The 18,396-nt window shown below is 48.0% G+C and overlaps 1 protein-coding gene across 2 annotated transcripts; it reads right to left on the bottom strand.

The window, feature by feature from the left end:
- LOC110293429 (uncharacterized) lies at window positions 1-17,920 on the bottom strand. Of its 2 annotated transcripts, XM_085838861.1 has the most exons (9): window positions 17,689-17,920; window positions 10,253-11,821; window positions 8,533-8,738; window positions 5,869-6,026; window positions 4,475-4,714; window positions 2,169-2,328; window positions 1,833-1,947; window positions 1,336-1,368; window positions 1-328 (listed from the first exon to the last, which is right to left on the bottom strand). In XM_085838861.1, exons 1-9 carry the CDS (start codon window positions 17,903-17,905, stop codon window positions 276-278), a joined length of 2,751 nt encoding a protein of 916 aa, XP_085694987.1. In that variant the 5' UTR covers window positions 17,906-17,920; the 3' UTR covers window positions 1-275. The 2 variants fall into 2 exon arrangements, with proteins under 2 accessions (XP_085694987.1, XP_085694988.1); XM_085838862.1 differs by lacking the exons at window positions 1-328; window positions 1,336-1,368; window positions 1,833-1,947; window positions 2,169-2,328 and adding an exon at window positions 2,808-3,054.
- Window positions 17,921-18,396: the final 476 nt, after the last annotated feature.

Raw genomic sequence — 18,396 nt, 5'->3', positions numbered from 1 at the left:
TGTAGAATTTCGTGTGTTTATTGACTCTTTGCCCTTCACACTGAGCAGTGTAATCACTCTCCCCCAAGAGTCCCAGTTAAAGAAGGTATGATGAGCAGGCAACAGACCATTGTGCCCAGTATTGAGCTACAGACCGGTCCGTGCCCAGCTTCTCTGGTATCTAACAGAGGCCACACTACTTGCCTTGACTCAACTCTTCCCCCACTCCACCCTTGTCTCCACAAGCAAACTAGATACTACACCCTAGGGTTGGAGTCAGGACACTGGGTCAGAGTTTATTCCAGCATCGAGCCAATCATGATCAGGAGAAAGATGGATATCCAGGCTCCTGGAGGAAAGAAAGAAATGGTTGCAAAATAGTATTAAAAGGGCCAGAGAGATGGCTCAGCAGTTAAGAGCATATATGACTCCTGCAGAGGACCTCAGCTTGGTTCCCAGCACCCACATGGGACCGGTCACAGTAATCTGCAACTTTGGTTCCAGGGTGATCTGACACCTCTGGCCTCCCTGGGCACCAGCACTCATGTGCACAGGGTACACACACACATATGCATAATTTAAAATAAATATTTTAAAAATGGGATTTGAGGAGCTTTCAGAGTCGGGGAGCATTTTAATTTTTTATTCCATTTATCTATCTATCTATCTATCTATCTATCTATCTATTTAGTGCATGTAAGTCACGGTATGCATGTGGAGGTCAGAGGACATCTTTTCCTGGTTCTCTCCTACCACGCATGGTTCCCAGGGATAGAACTCATGTAATCAAGCTTAGCAGCAAGCCCCTCTCCCCACTAAGCAACCTCAGTTTGGAGTGTTATTGTACACACTGTTTAGTTGTGTTTTCTTTCCTTTCTTCTTTTCTTTTGCTTTAAGACACATAGTCCAGGCTGGCCTCAGATTTGCTCTGTAGCCAAGGATAGCTTTGGACACCTAATTCTCCTGCCTGTGCCTCCTAAGTGCTGCGATTGCAGGGTAAACCTCTATACCTGGCTTTTACATTATGTAGGGTCTCACTATTCTGCACAGGTTGATTCTAAACTTCCGGGCTCCAGCATGCTCCACTGTGCCCTGTGCATTTTAAACCTTCAGCCCCTTACCCCGAGTCATTTCTGGGTAGTATCAGATTTTGAGGCAGGATAAGGCAACAGCCTCATATTAACTCTGCCATGCACTGCTCCAGCTGAGACTCGGGAGGTTAATTGACATCGTGGACACGTAGCTCAGAGAAGAAACAGTTTTCAAGATCAGCACCAGCCTAGACCCCATGTGCGTTCCTACAGAACCCACGTAACATTAGACCTTTCGTTCCTAAAGCAATCACTTTATACCAACCTGCTGAGTTCCCGCTGCTGGAGGCTTGGGACTCTGCAACCACACAGAAACAGAGACTGAGTTCAAATGCCCCTCACACAGAACACTCACCCACCATTCCATCAGGGTGGCACACTTTTTCTCTCCCTCTCTCTTTCTGAAAGCTGGGACTCAGAAAGGTGACAAGATACTTTTGGATTGATTTACTAAAGGTTTGGGATTTCCCAATGAGAGTTAAAGTACTCTAATAAAATAGAAAGACAAAAGATTGTTCCAGGACAAGAAAAATGATCAACTAGAGGTTGGCATGAAAGACAACTTGAGAAGGCTGAGTTGATGTGACAGGAAAGGAGATAGAAAGCCTAGAGGGAACTGGAGTGATGGCTCAGTGGTTACAAGTACTGAATGCTCTTTCAGAGGACCCATGGTTTGATTCTCAGCACCCACATAGTGGCTCAAAACTATCTGTGACTCCAGTTCCAGGGGATCGGATACCCTTTTCTGGTCTATCCATGTACCACTTATTCGGAGAGGTCCAAACACGATCCACTTGCCACCGCTAGGCTCCTTCTGGGTCCCAGTTCGAGCGTCAGAGGGTGAATTTCTCAGCAGGGGGTTCTTCCCACTACAAGACTGTGGGTGACAAGAAAGCTCTGGGGACCTCAAAGACTCATACTCCACCACCCCCGGCCCAAATAAGTCCACTCATTCTCATCTACAAGACATAGGTCTACAAATGCTGGCCTTTAACTCTTTCTACAAGCCTGGCCCCTAGAAAGGGAGGCCAGCACAATCCCACAGCCGCCCGTGGTTCAGTCTCAGCTGCAGTGCAGACCTTCAGGGACCCGACTTACAGGTTGGCATGGGTGTCCTATTTGCTTGTCACAGAGGGTCACTTTGGCATGTAGGTAAAGCATGTCACTATTCAAGAATCGTGAGACAGTGAAGGCCAGTGTCACATCCATGGAAGCCCCGTTGCTCAAGTCCTGGAGCATTCGGCCATGGACCGGGCAGCTGCAGGGAGAAGGCAGTGCGTCCAACTTTGGAACCCAGGCTTGGGGCCTGAGGTATAGACACACCAAGTTTGATTTCTACCGGTTTAACTTGTCCGGTGTAACAATGGGTGTTGGATCTCTGGCTGAGAACTCACTTTATTATTAACATGGATTATTTAATGCATTATCTTACTTAATTCCCCACATCAATATCCCGAGGAAGCCTTGACTACTCCTCGTTCTTAAAGGTTTATTTATTTTACTATATGTCTGTCAGTGTTTGCTTGTAGAGTGTCTGTGCACCACAGGAGTACAGTGTCCACGGAGGTCAGAAAAGGCTGTTCCCATCACCTGGAACAGGAGTTACAGATGATTATGGACATCTGTGTGGGCGCTGAGGACCTGAGCCAAGTCCTGCAGGAGAGCAGTAGGTGCTTTTAACTGCCAAGCCTTCCCTCCAGCCCCTGCCCCGCCCCGCCCTTTCTTTTTTAAATAGGGAGGAAAGTGAGGTATGGAGATGTTAGGTAGGTCTTCGAGGTTGGGCCAAGAGTGCTGTTCTAGCAGGTCCTTAGTAGGAACTCCAGAACCTTGGGAATACAGAAAACGCTAATTGCATACTAGTACAAATTCGGCAGTGTGTTTTGGGCGCAGTCTGAGTGTAAGCAGTCCTTCATCAGACTCTGAGCTTTCTGCTCTCTCCTCTGCACAGTGGAGGAAACAATCCTTCATGGGGTTGTTCTGTGATCTGTAAATGGATGAATAATCCACGGTGCCTGTAGGAAGTCTATTGTCAACATGAACAAAACGTGATAGAAAAGGAAGGAGGTATTCATTCTCTTGCTAATTTTGAGGCATAATTTCATGTAACACAGACTGGCCTGGAATTCACTATGTAGCTGAAGCCAGCCTTTAACCCCTCTTCTATCTGAGAACTTGGGTTAGAGGCATGTACCATCGTGACCAACTTTTTTTGTTGTTTTTTGGGGGTTTTTTTTGTTTGTTTGTTTTTTGTTTTGGTTTTTTGGTTTTTTAAGAGACAGGGTTTCTCTGTGTAGCCCTGGCTGTCCTGGAACTCACTCTGTAGACCAGGCTGGCCTCGAACTCAGAAATCCGCCTGCCTCTGCCTCCCAAGTGCTGGAATTAAAGGTGTGTGCCACCACTGCCTGGCCATGCCCAATTTTAAAAATAATAATAGCAATTATAATAATATTGTTATTATTATTATTATTATCATTATTATTTTAAAGATTTATTTATCATGTATACAGTGATCTGCCTGCATGTATGCCTGCAGGCCAGAAGAGGGCATCAGAACCCATTACAGATGATTGTGAGCCACCATGTGGTTGCTGGAAATTGAACTCAGGACCTTTGGAAGAGCAATCAGTGCTCACAACCTCTGAGCCATCTCTCCAGCCCCCAATAATTATTATTTTTTAAGATGGGGTCTTGCTGCCTTACTTGGCTCGCTTGGTACTCTAGGTAATTCCCCTGCCTCAGCCTTCCAAGTGCTTGGATTTGGGGCCCAGGCTCTCACACCTGGCTAAGAGACCCAGCTCTTGTCTTAGTGTGCTCAACACTTAGCAAAGTGAGCCACCTATCAACACCTGAGCTGAGATTTGGTTTCTCCTTGAGTAAGATGGGAATCGAAACAAAGCTACACCATAATGTGTAAGATTTAAGTTATCTGATATATGTGCAGTGACTCAAACTATGCCTGGCATGGAACAAACGCTATGGCATTATTAGCTGTCTGCTCTTGCGTGTAATCTACTTCATATATGACAGCATATGGCACTCTGAAATGTTAGCATTATTTATTATGTCACCACTCAAGGGCCTCAGTAACTGGGGAAGGGGAGACTAGAAGAAATGAATGTCATCTATGGGCTGTAAGATCTTGAGCAGGTTTTACTTTCCCTGAGCCTCGGTTTACTTATCTGTAAAATGGGGCTGGATGTATTCACCGGTTCTTTACTCCCCCCGCCCTGTTTGTTTGCCAGAGTGTAGAGGAATCTTACAGAGCTCGAAAGGGTGAGCTTATTCAGGAGTAAGCCCCCAAGGCTATGTCATGAGAAGAGACGTGACTTTTACCTCTGGAATACAGAAAAGGAAGCTAGGGTTCACAATCACAGCCCAAGACCCGGGGCCTGATGGACTCTTACCTCTCCTTCACAAAGTGATAGGTGGAGTCGTTAGCCTCTGCGTTGGAGTCATTGGTACTTGCAAAGATCTCATTAGCCACCAGGACAAACCGGTCAGGGTCATTGTTGGTGGACTTGAGGACCACGTAGAGGGGCAGGCCGACAGGAGCTGTACTGTTCTTAAGTGGAGCCGAGAGTTTAGAGTCTGTGAAGATGCTCAGGGTGACGACAGTCTCTCCGCTACTTGGAACATGGATGGAGCTATATCCAGAGAGGAACAAGAGTGAGCCCTCAACCCTGAAACCTCAGAGAGAAGAAGGAGGGAGGACACATATCTACCTTCTGACTTACTCTCGAGGTCACTGAGTGCTGGCAGCCAAGGAAAATAAGGACCAGGACAGTAGGAGGTGATATATGTTACCGTACAGCAGGAGGACTGGAGATCAAGCCCCTTAACCTATGTTTAAAAGCCCAGGCATGCCAACGGCAGTGGCACCCGCCTTTGATCCCAGTGCTCAGGAGTTAGAGGCAGGCAATCTCTCTGAGTTCGAGGCCAGCCTGGTCTACAAAGAAAGTTCCAGGACAGCCAAGGCCGTTACTCAGAGAAACCCTTTCTCAAAAAAAAAAAAACCAAACAAACAAAATTTCAACATTGAATTTAAAAATAAACAAATGATGTGTAGCCCACTCTTTTAATCCCAACACTCAGAGGGCAGAGGCAGGAAGATCTCTGTCAGTTCAAGGGCAACATGGTCTACATAGTGAGTTCCAGAACAGTCAAGGCTATGTAAAGAGACCCTGTCTCAAAAAAAATAAATAAAGACATAAGCAAATAAATAAGTTGGAGAGTGATTAAGGAATACCAAAGATTGTCCTCTGGCCTACATACACATACACATGCACACGAACACACATGTACATGGACTAGCACACACTGCACAGACATGTACTAAGAAAGAAAAAGATAAAGATTTGTCAGCAAGATGGCTCAGTGGGTAAAGGCTCCTGCTGCCATGCCTGACCTGAGGAAATAGAGGACAGACTTGTGGGCATCACACACACACACGCACACGCACACGCACATGATGAGTAAATATAAAAGAAATAAGAGATAGCTAGGAGAGGGGTTAACCTTTTACCTTCCCTATGGACCACCTAAAAAGATGAGGTGCTACATCATCGGTCCCCAGACCTTGGCAGCTATCTAACTCCATGATGATTTACATAGGCACGCCATACTGCATCTCTTCTCAGTAGCAGTCTCCCTCTGGGTAAGGGGCGCTTACATGTGGTGGATAAGCGTGAGAGCTAATTTCTTGAGGGAGTTGCATCTCTGGCCTGGATTAGAGATAGCAATGAGAACTCAGGGTGGCCCAGGGCTTAGCGGCAGAGACAGCTGACTGGGCATGACTCACGGAATGGAGATCTCCAGGTGGGACACAGGCTTGCTGACATCCACGGCCAGTGGATAGGCACAGCTGAAGTGGAGCACTCTGAAGTTAGTGTTGCTGGAGCCAGGGAGAGCCTGTTCAAGGTGTACGTTCAAAGAGTGCACCGCATAGCTGCTGTTGGTCTAGAAAAGACAGGTAGGTGAGCAGCGATTACCCACAAGTCCCTGGGGTAAACACCTTCACGCATCCTCTCTAGTTACAAGATGTTTGTTAAAATAAAATCAGTCGCTGAACTCTTGGAGCCTAGTCCTGTGGCTTGAACACAATAACTCTCTGTTATCAGCTCCATTTTAGGAATGAGGAAAATAAAGGCTCAGAAAGGTTAAGAGAAGCACAAAGCAAACAGCAGAGCCTAAACCCAATGTCACTCTGGCTCTGGGGCCCATCACTTTTACCCCCACGCCATGGGTCCTAAGTTCCTTCTCTTAAAATGGAGCCTCATGGAGCTCAGGCTAGCCTCAGTGACTATGTAGCTAAGAATGGTTCTGAATCCCTGACTCACCTGGGTCCAACCCCCACCCCCGCCCCACCCCAGTGCCAGGGTTACTAGTTTGTGCCTCAGTACCCAATTTATACAGTGGTGGGATTGAACCAAGAGTTGCCAGAGGAGGTTCTTACCCCATGGTTCTTAAATGTCTACGCTCATTTTGGTCTTACCTTGTTTTTTAGACAGGGCATCATGTAGCCCAAAATAGTCTCTAACTATATAGCCAAGGATGACCTTGAACCCTCTTCTGCCTCCACTTCCCAAGGGCTGAGCTTATTAGCATGCACCACCACATCTGGGTTGTTTTATTGTTACTTTTGTGGTGGTGATGGTGGTGATGGTGGTGGTGGTGGTGGTGGTGGTGATGGTGGTGGTGGTGGTGGTGGTGGTGGTGGTGGTGGTGATGGTGGTGGTGGTGGTGGTGGTGGTGGTGGTGGTGATGGTGGTGGTGGTGGTGGTGGTGGTGGTGGTGGTGGTGATGGTGGTGGTGGTGGTGGTGGTGGTGGTGATGGTGGTGGTGGTGGTGGTGGTGATGGTGGTGGTGGTGGTGATGGTGGTGATGGTGGTGGTGGTGGTGATGGTGGTGGTGGTGGTGGTGGTGGTGGTGGTGGTGGTGATGGTGGTGGTGGTGGTGGTGGTGGTGATGGTGGTGGTGGTGGTGATGGTGGTGGTGGTGGTGATGGTGGTGGTGGTGGTGGTGGTGGTGGTGGTGGTGGTGGTGGTGGTTGTCTTGAGAGAGAACTTAGAGGTTTATTTTAACAATCATGTACATATGTGTATCTCTCTATGGGTTTGTGAACGACAGTGCAGGTGTCTAAAGAGGACAGAAGAGGACATCAGATTATCTGGATCTGGACTGGAAGCAATTGTGAGCTGTTGGTGCTGGGAGAACTTGGGCCTTCTGCAATATGAGCTCTTAACTGCTGAGCTGTCTCTCCATCCCAGGGAGAGCATCTTGCTCTGTAACCCAGGCTTTCCAGAGTCCTGCAATCCTCCCATTTCAGCTTTCTGAATTCTGGGATTATAGGTCTCAATTTGCATTTGAGAATCTCTTGGGGGGAAAAATGGGATCACTGCACTGCTAAGAATTCTAAGTCTGAGCTGGAGAGATGGCTCAGTGGGTAAGAGCACTGACTGCTCTTCCGAAGGTCCAGAGTTCAAATCCCAGCAACCACATGGTGGCTCACAACCACCCGTAATGAGATCTGATGCCCTCTTCTGGTGCGTCTGAAGACAGCTACAGTGTACTTACATATAATAAATAAATAAAATAAATCTTAAAAAAAAAAAAAAAAAACTTCGATAGACCTGGTGGTTGACCAGGAATCAATCAATAACTGCTTGTAGCTACCTATTTTCAAGTGTTTCATGGCTGACAGTTTGAGAACCAATCACTACCCCAATTCAGCAAACATAGAACGTATAAAGGAATTCCCAGTCTGGAGATAGCTTGTTCTTTTTTCTTCGTCTGGAATGGTCAAATGGCAAAGATTTGAATCCACCAAAGTCAAGAGTTACCCAACCCCTCCTTTCCCAGGCCCACCCTACACCCTTCTCAGCTCCACCCCACAGCTTTCCCAGCCCCTCCCATAGCTGTCCAAGCCCCTCCCACAGCTTTCCCAGCCCCACCCACAACTTTCCCCTTCCTCTTTTTTTTTTTTAATTGATGTAGACATAATGGAAGCTAGAGATTTATGTTTTATATTTAAACATAACCTTATAGATAGTATACTGGCCTCCTGTATAGGGGGATATCCTTCATACATAACTGTTTCCCCTAACTGCTTCTCCTCTTTTCCTTGGGCTACTAGTCAGTCAATATGCTTGTAAACCTGTTCTGGTGCTTGTTGACATAAAGTCTTGAAGATATTTAGATGAAGGTGTCTTGAAATTTGCAGGCACAAAGAACTAAAGTACATCATCATATCAAATGAAGAAATGACCATTGCTATCCACAGAACAACATATTCATCTATAAAATTATTAAAGTATTGGTCTAAAAATAAAATACCTGGCCCAATAAAGACAGTGTCTTGAAGATATAGTTCACTTTTCGACATGTGAGCTATCACCAATTTATTTTTGTGCAACTTTATCAAAAATCCAAACATTAAAGTATAAAGGCAAGGGTTACAGCTTACAGAGATGTGGAGTCCGCAGGTTCCCTCCTTCTTCTCCACCTGAACGACCTGGACCCGATGACCCTCTTCTGTCGTACTGATATGGAAACATTTCGAGAAGGCATCTTGCTTCAGGACCCAGTGTTGAGTCTTCAGGAAGCAGCTCAGGAGAGACACCTCAATGTCCTGTGATCTGCAGCGCAGGGTTGCTATCTCCCTAGATAGTTCTGCAGAGGAACAAGAGCCAGAGGGGGGGGGGTCTTCTGAGGATCTTGGGAGGAGGCTGTGAGGAGCAGTAAGTAAAGGCTTACCATGGAGACCTGAGTTCAAATCTCAGAGCCCACAGAAAGTAGAAAAAGAGAACTGACTTTCTGAGCTCCCTGTGTACACCATGGCATGTGTGTCCCCTAAAACACACACACACACACACACACACACACACACACACACACACACACACACACCATGCACCATGCAAACACACCAAGAATTGTTAAAATTGTAAACATATCTGGGTGTAGTAGTGTATGTCTTCAAATCCAGCATTCAGGAGTCAGAGGCAGGCAGATTTTGGTGAATTTGAGGATAGCCTGGTCTACAGAGCAAGTTCCAGGATAGACAGGGCTACACAGAGAAACCTGTCTTGAAACACCAGGGAAAAAATTAAATATATTTAAATACAGATTCTCACATACGTAGATCCCAAGAATCATCTCATGAGTTACAGGATTCTGACTCCTGGCCGTCACAGGTCGTTAGAATCTCTTTTTCAAGCATTACCACCAGGGCCTCAAAGCTAATGTTGGGGCTGGGAATGTAGCTTCGTTGGCCCATTTGCATGCCTGCCATAATTTGATACGCAATGCCACGGAAATAGGGTATGATGGCAGACGCCTGTAATCCCAGAATTTAGGAGGTGGGAACATTAGGTCATCTTCGGTGACCAGGCCAGCTCTGGACAAGAAGATCCGGACTCATCAACAAAGTTTGGGGGATGAGGTTCCCCTCTTGAGTCAAGGGCACAGAGAGTTGGACCAGCGCACCCAGGGACAGAACAAGTAGAGCTGAGAGCTAAGAATTAAGAAAGGAGATGGTTCCTGCTACACTCCAATTTCAATTTACACTTTACCTCAATGGAACGTAACTGCCAAAGAGTGGTTTGGGGAGGTTAATTTGTTTATTCTCCGATTCTTCCCCAACACTAAGTAGGAAGCTAGACTCTGTGCTTCTCTCTCTCTCTCTCTCTCTCCCCCCCCACCGCGTGTGTGTGTGTGTGTGTGTGTGTGTGTGTGTGTATACAAAGCCAGTCATGCCACACACACCTGTAATCCCCATCAGTCTCTGGTCCCAGAAGCTGGAGCAGAGTAGATTGTCTCATCTGCGCAGCCTCGGACCCTCTCAGGAGACATCACTTCTGGTGGATTCGTTCATTTCATGCTAACGCCTTACCAACCTTTGAACAGAGTTCCTCTGGGCCGTCTTAGACTTCCATGACCTTTCTAGCCCCGGCCATTTATCTGGTTCGTTTACGTGAGTTATTCATGTTACGCCATGTTATCCATACACATAAAATTAAAGTAAAGGAGAAACTTTACAAAGAAGAGGAGGAGGGAGAGGAGGAGGAAGGAGAGGAGGAGGGAGGGGAGGAGGAGGGAGGGGAGGAGGAGGGAGAGGAGGAGGAGAAACAGCAGCAGCAGCAGCAGACAATGACCACTTCCTGGAAGGGATTATACGCACTTACCCAAGTGGGAATAGTAGCTGTCATTGCACGCACAACCTCCGGTACTGGCCTGATACTCATCCAAAGCACAGGCGCCACCTCCCGGACCACTGCTCTGATTAGAGTTGGACGGTGCTTTAGTGGTCCCAATCATAGTGGAGGATTTGGTTGTCTCTGAGGAGCTAGGAACAAGGGCTGTAGAATGGTTCAATGACTGGGTTGTACCCAGGCTGACGCTTGAGTTCGTCTGTGCTGGCTGGGAAGGTGTCTGTGTGACTGTGCTGTGGTGTGTGTCAGGTGGCTTGCTTGTTGCTGGTGTGCTTGAAGGTGTCGTCGTCGTTGTTGTTGTTGTCGTCGTCGTTGAAGGTGTCGTCATGGTCATGTCTGCCTCCCCTGGACTTGGGGACACTGGGGATCTCATTCCAGTGGTGATGGGCCTTGGTGGTGACAGTGTTGTGAGTTCAGTCCTGCTGATGCTTGAGTCCATCTGTGCTGGCTGGGAGGGTGTCTGTGTGACTGTGCTATGGTGTGTGTCAGGTGACATACTCGTTGTTGTGGGGCCTGTTGCTGGGGTTGGGGGTACAGTTGTAGTGTCCCTTTCCTGAGTCTCAGGTGTGGCTGTGCTCAGCACAGTGGTCCTCAGATTAGCTGTGGTTGGTGAAGAGGTGTTTCTAGTTGTCACGGTTGTCTTGTGTAAAGGTTTATTTGTGTCAATGGCTTTGTCCGGTGTTGATGAGGGTGCAGTTAGAGTTAACTTCTCAGGCACGGTGGGTGTCCTAGTTCCAGATGACAGGATGGCATCCTCTGCTGTGCTTGATGTCGTTGAAGGTGTCATTGAAGTTGTTGTTGTCTTCAAAGGTGTTGTCACGGTCATGTCTGCCTCCCCTGGACTTGGGGACACTGAGAATCTCATTCCAGTGGTGATGGGCCTTGGTGGTGACAGTGTTGTGAGTTCAGTCCTGCTGACGCTTGAGTCCATCTGTGCTGGCTGGGAGGGTGTCTGTGTGACTATGCTGTGGTATGTGTCCTGTGGCTTGCTCGTCATTGTGGGGCTTGTTGCCGGGGTTGGGGGTACAGTTGTAGTGTCCCTTTCCTGAGTCTCAGATGTGGCTGTGCTCAGCACAGTGGTCCTCAGATTAGCTGTGGTTGGTGAAGAGGTGTCCCTAGTTGTCACGGTCGCCGTGTGTAAAGGTTCATTTGTGTCAATGGCTTTGTCCGGTGTTGATGAGGGTGGCGTGGCTACGGTGAATAAAATTGCGGTTTTGGATGTCTCTACCAGCTCCTTTGCTGCAGAGGTCACTGTGGGATCTAACAGTGACATACTATTGGTGACTGTCTTCACGGCCGTGTGTACCGTCTGCTCAGTGGTCTCTGTTTCACTACTGCTTTGGGGTGATGTTGGAAGAGTAGCTGATGTCATCTGTCCCTGGGACTGAGACGTGGTTGCCTTGTTCACTGATAAACTGTTGAGTTCCTTTGTGGAGGTAGGGCCATTGGTTCGCTGAGACACAACTGAACTTGTGGACGGGCAGGAGAGATTCTTGTTAAGCTCAACGCCTTTTGAGGAAGGTGGGATTGAGGCAACATTGCCTGCGAAAACAGGAACAAGGAAAATAAAGACACTGGCTGACTGCTCCTACCACTTCCTAGGCACTTGAGCTCCCGCGCTCCTGATGAGGAAGGAGTTCCAATACAACTAATAGCGGAGCAGCTGCGAGTTCGTATAGCGAGTCACGCTCATTACCTGTCAGCTCTGCCCTGATCGATTTCAGAGACTGGCAGGAGAGCCTTCTGCGGCAGGCTCCTGACTGCATTCTAAATACTCACCTCATAGCCACACAGAGGTGTAGCTCTCACCAGCCAAAGGGTGCTTCTGCAGCAGCAGCAGCCGCCAACGGACACCATTACAGAAAGCCACAACTAGTCAAAACTCAGAGAACTGACCTTGGAGTGCCCAGCCCGAACAGATGGATCTGAAACACATCCCTTCACCTAAAGGCTGGGGCGGGGGTGGGATTGGGGTGCTGGAAAGATTCTAAGAGCTGGAGGATTGCTGGGCATGGTGGCGCACGCCTTTAATCCCAGCACTTGGGAGGCAAAGGCAGGTGGATTTCTGAGTTCGAGGCCAGCCTGGTCTACAGAGTGAGTTCCAGGACAGCCAGGGCTACATGAGAAACCCTGTCTCGTAAAACCAAAAAAAAAAAAAAAAAAAAAAAAAAAAAAAGAACTGGAGGATTAAGGTGTTTACTTAGAAATAGTATCTTCTTAAGGGGGAAAAAAAAGAGGGGCTGGAGAGATGGCTCAGTGGTTAAGAGCACTGACTGCTCTTCCAGAGGTCCTGAGTTCAAATCCCAGCAACCACATGGTGGCTCACAACCCCATCAGTAATGGGATGAGATGCCCTCTTCTGGTGTGTCTGAAGACAGCAACAGTGTACTCATATGAATAAAATAAATAAATAAATAATTCTTTAAAAAAAATAAAAGAAGAAGGAGAGGGTAGGGTGATACTTTGTATTAAATTCTCCTTTCCATTTATTTATTTATTTATTTATTTATTTATTTATTTATTTAATGTATATGAGTACTCTATCTGCATGTACACCTGCAAGCCAGAAGAGGGCACCAGAACCCACTACAGATGATTGTGAGCCACCATGTGGTTGCTGGGAATTGAACTCAGGACCTCTGGAAGAGCAGCCGGTGCCCTTAACCGCTGAGCCATCTCTCCAGCTAAAATTCCCAACTAATAAAACTATTAATTTTTCAAATGCTTCATGCCAGAGAAGAGAGAGAGGTGACACTGTAGGCAAATGTGTCTCATTCAAATTACACTGCTCTAGGAGCTGTGAGAATCCAGATAAAAAAACAACAACAACCATCCCCACCCCCACCCCCCAACCCTTCTGTGCTCTGTTTGCAGTGCTAGGGATCAAACTCAAGGCCTTGTAAACACCAGGCAAGTGTTCCTTTTTATTGGTTGAGATAGGGTCCCTGTAGGAACCCCCAGGCTATAACCTAAACTGGCTTGGGATCTGTGGCCATCCTTCTGCCTCTGCTTCCCAAGTTCTGAAATTATAAGTACTTGAAACCATGTCCACTTTCTTTGGTTGTGGGTCTTATAGCTTAGGCTAGCATCTAACTTTCCATCCATAACCAAGGATGACCTTGAACTTTTGGTCCTCTGGCCTCTGCCTTCTTATTTTGGAGATTGCTGGTGTCAGCCAGTCACTCATCTTGCTTTATTTTTCTTTTTAATTGTTTTTTAAATTGATTTGTGTGTGCGTGGGGGGTGTGTGTGGGTGGGTGTGTCCTGCACATGTGTGCCATAACGGGCATGTGGAGGTCAGAGGACAACTTGCAGGAGTTGGTCCTTCCCTTCTCCTATATAGACATGGATTCTTGGGATTGAACTCGGGGTATCAGGCTTGGCAGCAAGTGACTGTATTCACTGAACCACGTCACTAGCTCCTACTTTGTATTTAGCTATTTATGTATTATTATTTGAGACAGGGTCTCTATGTATCCCTGGCTGACCTCAAAGTCTCTATGTAGACCAGTCTCTATAGAGACCAAAGTTTCTATGAGCCTTGAACTCATAGACATCCGCCTGCCTCTGCCTCCTGAGTGCTAGGATTAAAGGCGTGCCCACCCCCCAACCCCCCAGGAAGTGAAGCTACAGGCTGTTGTGAGCCATCATGTGGGTGCTGGGAACCAAATCCAGGTCTTCTGCAAGAGCAGAAAGTGCCCTTAACGAGCTGTCTCTTCAGTCCCTGTGTTGTTTTTGTTTCGGACTTAGTTGTTTAATGTGGACGAGTGTTTTGCCTGCGTGTATGTATGTGCAACAAGTGTATGCCTGGTACCCTTGGAGGTCAGAAGAGGGTGTCAGCTCTCCTGGGACTAGAGTTACAGGTGGTTGTGGGTGCTGTAAACCAAAATAGGCATTTTGGAAGAGGAGCCCATGCTCCTAACCACTGAGCCATCCATCTCTTCAGCCCTGCTGTTTTTTTGTTTGTTTGTTTGCTTGCTTTTGGTTGGTTGGTTTTTGGTTTTGTTTGTTTCCTGCATTTACACGTTCCCCTGCATGTAAATCTATGCACCACCTGCGTGTCTGGAAGACATGGAGACCAGAAGAGGGTGTAGGATCACCTGAAATGAAGTTACAGATATTTGTGAGCCACTGTGTCCTGTACATGGCAGAGGCAGAGGCAGAGGCAGAGGAGGCAGAGGCAGAGGCAGAGGCGGCAGAGGCAGAGGCAGAGGCAGAGGCAGAGGCAGAGGCAGAGGCAGAGGCAGAGGCAGAGGCAGAGGCAGAGGCAGAGGCAGAGGCAGAGGCAGAGGCAGAGGCAGAGGCAGAGGCAGAGGCAGAGGCAGAGGCAGAGGCAGAGGCAGAGGCAGAGGCAGAGACAGGATCTTTGTGAGTTCAAGACCAGTCTACTGAGTGACCCTGTCTCAAATAAATAAATCAAAAACAAAGCAAAACCCCAACTTGCTAAAAAAAAAAAATTAAAGCAGGGTCAGTAAGATGGAGTGAACTCCCCACCCCATCACACACATATACACTGATAATAATAATAAATTTGTTTTACTTGAAAATCCAAAGGGGAAAAAAATTAGTGGTCAAGGATGAGCTTGACCTATTTGACTGTCATTTGTCCAGAACTGATACAGCCTGCTCACTAGCTGTGTAAGGTCTATTATTCCTACACACCAGATAATGAAACTGAGGCTGAAACAGCTTGAGCCGTCTGTCCAAGGTCACACCCCCAGGAAGTGGGGATGCTGCCTTTGAAACCAGAGCCACCCGAAGCCTGAGTCTTTTTTCTCTGCTGCCCTGTGAAGCTTACAATAACATTGCTTCATTTTCAAGGCTGAGCGAGCCACTGTCCCTCGAGGGGAAAACCCACACTCCATGCTGAACTAGATCCCCAGGAAACCTTGCCCCTCCCCTGGGCAAAGGGCAGAAACAGGCCATCACCTGATGCCCTCCTCTAGATCCCTAGCAACTACCAGAGAGCTGATTCAGAAGACGGGAGGTGATCTGTCATGGACCAAGCTTTGAGCTACATCAGAACGGGCACTGGCCCTGGGCCTTTCACTTCTGCGCGCTTGTGTCTCACGGATACTCCAAGGTCTTCCTCCTGTGCAGACCCGAGGAGTCACCATAGGGTAACAGAGCTGCCTGGAATGCTTGCAAAGAGTAGAGAAGCTTAGGTTGGGGACGGGTTCTCTTATGTGTTTCCTGTGTGACCTTGTGGAAGCCCACCGCTTGCTCTGGTCTCCATGTCCTACTGAGTATAATGAGATACTTGGGATCAGGGTTAGGGGAGCCACAAAATCCCAGGCTAACAGAGCAGATACCTTTGTCACTGGGACCTCAGGTTTTTATTTGCACACAGGGCTATCTCCCTTGCCTTGAACTGCATGCTTTAATTTTTTTTCTTTTGGATTTTTTTTTTTTTTGAAACGGGGTTTTGAGTAGCCCAGGCTAACCTTTAAATCCAGATCTTCTACTTTCCCAGGGCTGGGATGATAAGCATGCACTACTACACCTAATCTGACGTCATACTTTTTCTAAGTGGTCCACCAGGTGCTCTGTCCCTATGCAGAAGCCTCTCTTTTCCCGACGGATGAGTCATGCAGCTCCCTGCTGTTGTTCCATTGGCTGGCTGACTTCTGCATCACTGCATCAACACCAGCAACATCTGTTCCTTTCCATGTCCCCCACCTCTAACCCTAGTCTCCCATTTCCTCCATCAAAAGAAAAAAAAATGCTTTGGGGTATTGTGGCCTAGAAAGCAAACTCACACTTGCTGTTCTTCCAGAAGATCCAAGTTCCGTTCCCAGTGCCCAGGTTACAAGGCTGACAGTGGCCTGTGACTCTGGCTCAGACCCTGTGACATACTAGTAATAGCCTGGGCTTTCGGTGGGCTGATGGCACAGGACCTTGGATTCTACTACCTCCCTCTACCCTTCTCTGTCCTCTGTAAGGCTGATGTTTGACCCTTTCACCTCCCTGGGGCTGGGATTACAAGCATGTACCACCACTCTTGATCTAACTTCATGCTTCTTCCAAGTGGTCTCTCTCTCACACACACACACACACACACACATATTACATTCATGGATACTTTTACAATCAATCCTTTTACATTATTTTTTTGGATTTTTTTTTTGGTTTTTTTTTTTTTTTTCGAGACAGGGTTTCTCTGTGTAGCCCTGGCTGTCCTGGAACTCACTCTGTAGCCCAGGCTGGCCTCAAACTCAGAAATCCGCCTGCCTCTGCCTCCCGAGTGCTGGGATTAAAGGCGTGCGCCACCACGCCGGGCTATTTTTTTGGATTCTTTGAGACTGTAGCCCAGGCTAATCTTAAGTATCTGATTCACCTGCTTCATTCTCCCGCGTGCTGGGATTATAGGTTTGGTTTGCCGCGGTCAGCTTCCTTCTGTCCTTTCTTACACATCTTAGAATCAGTTCATCTACTAGCTCTGATTGGGATTTTGATTATCTTCATGATAATAATTGAGATTCCCCATCCTCAGCCAGGGCATGTGACCTAGATTTTAGAGTCAGACCTGGGGGCAAGCCCTACTTCGTGATTGGGGACAGGTCCCACTATGTGACTAAGAGGACATGGAAATCAACATGTGACTCTGAGCCTCAGTTTCCCTCACTGCGAAGCAGGGATGCTGACAGTACTTCACTGTGACCCTGAGATTGCTTGAGGTAAGGCCACGGAAGCCCTCACCCAGTGCTTGGCACAGGAACAGGCTCAGGGAGGTGCTCTGTGAGTGGAACCCTGCCGCTAGAGTGACGCCATCGCTCATGCCACTGCTGCTTTCAGCACTCTTACTAATGCCTGCTTCCTCACAGCTTGAGTTGAGAAGTCAGATCTTCTGCCTATACTTGTGAGGCTTCTGTCCACAGTCAAAGTCACAGACCTGGGAGGCTGATGACACATGCAGCATCTTGCCTGCATCCCCCCACACCCCGCCCACCCACACACCAACCTAGGAACTCCGAACCCAGAATGCTCTCCTTTCTGAAACCGCGAGGCACCACGGTGCTGGGCTTGTCAGAGAAAGGCAAAGCAGCATGGTCCGAACACCTGGGCCCTCATCCTGCTGAAAGCCCAAGGTGATTAACCTGTCACACATGGGAAGGACAGACAGACAGAGGGGAAGACAGACAGATGGAGGAGTCAGACAGGCAAAGATAAGCTAGTGCTTTGGAAGAGACGTGTGGGAGAGGTCAGAGCCCCATGGAGATCATCCTGTCTTTCAGACTCTCTGGTGCCTCTACCCTATGCCTTTTAGACTGCTGAAGCGGTTCCTTAGGGCGCAGCATCCCTTAGCCAGCTCTGGAGAAGCATCACCTGGATTTCTAGCAAGTTCTTCCCTTTTCTGGCCAGTTTGGAAAGAAGCCGCAGGGGGGAGATGGAAAGGTGTTGGTACTCACCTGGCAGGTTGAAGATTCTGTCCCCATTGAGCAGCAGCAGCAGCAGCAGCAGAAACCAGCGGCTGCCCATGTCTGTGCTGGTGAGTGCTCTGGAGGACATTCGGAAGGTGCTCTGGCCCGAACAGAGGGACAGACAGCGAGACAACACAGTCCTGGGGCTTTTTGTAGTTAGAACCAATGCTGACAGAGAGTCAGAGGGGGAGAGGCTGTTTCCCATCAGCTGCAATCAGTGGGCCTCTGGGGACCGCAGTTCCAACTAGTGAATATCCCCAAGGACCCTAGTTGTCAGCCTTTAAAGAATAGCAGGGCAGAACTCTGGGCCACCCAGTTTCCCTGTACCTAGCACTGAAGTATCTGAGTTTCAGGGATATTGGTCTCCCACCTTCTGGGTTTGAGTTGACATTCGAGAAGTCAGATCTTCTGCCTATACTTGTGGGATGTAAAACCATGCCAGGAAGTTTGGTAAGGTAGAGCAATTCGAGACCCGGAGACTCAGTGGGCACACACCTGAGGCTTAGGCAACTCTCTGCTCCCTGCCAGGCTCCTGACTTGGAACATGTGCCATGCTTCTCACATAAAAGATGTATGTCAGCCGGGCAGTGGTGGCGCACGCCTTTAATCCCAGCACTTGGGAGGCAAAGGCAGGCAGATTTCTGAGTTTGAGGCCAGCCTGGTCTACAGAGTGAGTTCCAGGACAGTCAGGGCTAT

This window comes from Mus caroli, unplaced genomic scaffold (genome assembly GCF_978045245.1).
Source record: "Mus caroli unplaced genomic scaffold, Mus_caroli_1 scaffold_6, whole genome shotgun sequence".
NCBI classification, from domain to species: domain Eukaryota; kingdom Metazoa; phylum Chordata; class Mammalia; order Rodentia; family Muridae; genus Mus; species Mus caroli.
Note: the sequence above shows the minus strand (reverse complement) of the source record. Positions and strands in the feature narration are given on the sequence as shown.